A 2,350-nucleotide genomic window follows, 5' to 3' on the forward strand; every position below is an offset into this window, starting at 1 on the left:
GTATCTGAAACACCCTCGAGGCCCAGACAGCCCAAAGGGCATCCACGCAGGCCTTTTGGGGCCGAATTCTGCCACCGCCTTCCCGGTCGTCGATAGCATTCGAGCGCGCCCGGACTGCGCCCCCGCCGCAGGAACCAGCGACGAAGCCTGTATCATTGCGTGCGCCCGGCTCTTCTGCAGCCGTTCCTCCGGACTTCCGTGTTTTCGACTTGTGGCGCGGCGCTTCGCCGCCCCCTTCGGGGCTCCCGCCCCCTGCGCCCGAGGGGCACCACCCGTGCCGGCGCCCCACCGCCGCTTCGCCTGCGGCGCGGGCGAAAAAAAAAAGGATAGCACCCCTCATTTTCGCACTGCTGGTGCAGGGCTGGTGCTTTACCCTGTAGTCGTTTCGGTTGGTGAGAAAGGGGGGGTGCGTAGCGTTGCGCGCTGGCTGGTAGGGGGTACCGCCCGGCCGCCCCGCCTGCTGCGGCGGATGCCCGGCGGCCATGGCCGCTTTGGGTAACGGAAATGTTTTAGAAGCGCCGGTTCCCGGCGCAGCCTGCCTGTTTCGGCGAGAGCTCTTCTTCGCGACGCGGCGCCCGCGGCTTCGCATTCCCTCGACGCATTTTGCAGAGAACATGAACATGGCGGGCGCGCAGGACAGCTCTGACGTCAAGTTTTATATAACGCCACCTTCCCCTTGCAGTTAGCTTCAGTTGAACTTTCCTTTTCTCGGGCGCCAAGAAGGCAGCAGCCAACTCGCCCGTAATAAAAATCTATTAAAAAAAATATTTCCTACCTTCCTGGCGTAGCTGGCCGCCCGTCGTGTGCCGAAGCCGTTGCCTTTGCGTAGAGAAAAACTGAGAGCCAGCAATTAGACACTTTGACTCGCTGTTGTTAATGTTGGCGCCGGGCACGCGTTAAGTGGTACCGTGTTATGGAGGTCCGGTGCAAAGCGGCGTATTTCCACCCCAACGGCCGCGCTTGCCGATGTGTAGAGGCCTCCCTCTCGCGCTGAGAACGCGCAGGTGGCGGCTTATGTGGCCATGCGGGTGTGGAATTGGATCCAGATCTGCCATGCGGGTCACCCGGTGGAACGCTGGTGGGTCCAGGAAGAGGAAGCAGGTCTTTCTGGAGATGGAGGCGGAGGGTCAGCAGGAATAGGCGCGCGTTCTGTTTGAGGGGGCCACGCCACTATGAGCAAGGGAGAGCGTTTTTGGTTCAAACTCTTTTCCGCGCCTCGGTTTGGATCGGGCGCCCCATGGTGGCGGCGTCTCCGCACGTGTTTTGGGAGGAAATCAGCGCTGTTACCGGGCCCAGGAGGCGGAAAATGGGCTCGGGGCGGCCGCAGCCGCATTGCCCCTTCCGGATTAGCCCGGCATCGCGTCTTGGCCGGGCGCTTTCTGTCCGGCAGGGAGGGGTTTCTTTGACGAACACCGCCCCTCCGAGCCAAGACCTCGGTGACAATGCGCCACCGGTCACGGTCCTTCACGCGAACTGCGGTTACGCCGCCTGAGGTGGTCCACTACCTGCGGGCCTGGGGGGTAAAACCTTGGTGAAGTAACGTTTGGCACGTGAGATTGTTTGTCGCAATGCCGAGGCGCTTGCCTAGAAGGGGCTGTCGGCAAGGCTGCCGTTTTACTCCGCCTCAGACGCCACGCTGCCGCGCTCTCTTCATTTGGGCGGGTGGGCTACCCATTATACTCTTGACGGCTGCCGTGTTTGGATCGCGTGCGATGTGCGGTTTGGAGGGGCAGCCTGTCGCCCCATCCCCATTTGTGAACCCAACCAGCTGCGCAGCCAGAAGGCCTATTGGGCCGCCCACAGGCATTTTGTCAGAGGCAACATTGCAACTCGCAGAACGGTACTTCGCGCAGCCCGCCAACGCATCAAAGATGCTAAGCGCGCTCAGATTATCACACGAAGATTCGGTTTTTCCACAACAGAAGCAGGAGCGGCGGCTGAACAATTGGTAGTCAACTTTCTAGCACCCAGCAGACTGGCCGTTCCTTCGCCAACATCCGCAGTTGAGCCCGCCCGTTCACGGCAGTGGCCCGACACGCGGTGAAACACACGCCACCCCATACGGCGGCCCAGCGTCCCACCGTTTTGGACGCCGGAACCGCCCGCCGTGGATAACGCCAGATAGTGGTGCGAGACCCTGCTGGTCCTGCACTACCTTCTACTGCGCGAGGCGCGCGCTTCTGCGAAATCGCGGCGGCTCGCTGGAGAGCGAGATGCTCCCAGCGGGAACTGGAAGAGAGGGCGGGCTGGGGTCAGACTGAGGCAGTGTTTGCCGCGCGCTGCAAACCCCGCTCGCCCCGCCGGCTATGGTGGCGAATGGCCCGCCCACCGCCAAGAAGAGGCACACGGG

General features: G+C 62.3%; 2 protein-coding genes across 2 annotated transcripts in view; one reads left to right on the forward strand and one right to left on the reverse strand.

Annotated features, from left to right (window-relative positions):
* Positions 1 to 622, reverse strand: part of TraAM80_01338 (uncharacterized protein) — a gene marked incomplete at both ends in the record, with an annotated part of 750 nt that extends 128 nt beyond the window's left edge. The window contains one exon of the mRNA XM_029378389.1: positions 1 to 622. This exon is cut by the window's left edge and continues 128 nt beyond it. Within this exon, the coding sequence (XP_029241773.1) occupies positions 1 to 622 (622 nt within the window).
* A 946-nt stretch (positions 623 to 1,568) lies between these two features.
* On the forward strand, positions 1,569 to 1,952 carry TraAM80_01339 (uncharacterized protein; the record flags this gene model as incomplete). The annotated part of the gene is made up of 1 exon (XM_029378390.1): positions 1,569 to 1,952. The coding sequence occupies one exon, from the start codon at positions 1,569 to 1,571 to the stop codon at positions 1,950 to 1,952; it is 384 nt and encodes a 127-aa protein (XP_029241774.1).
* Between the last annotated feature and the right edge of the window lie 398 nt (positions 1,953 to 2,350).

The sequence above is a fragment of the Trypanosoma rangeli genome (assembly GCF_003719475.1).
Source record: "Trypanosoma rangeli strain AM80 chromosome Unknown Tra_15.4_contig_00026, whole genome shotgun sequence".
NCBI lineage: Eukaryota > Euglenozoa > Kinetoplastea > Trypanosomatida > Trypanosomatidae > Trypanosoma > Trypanosoma rangeli.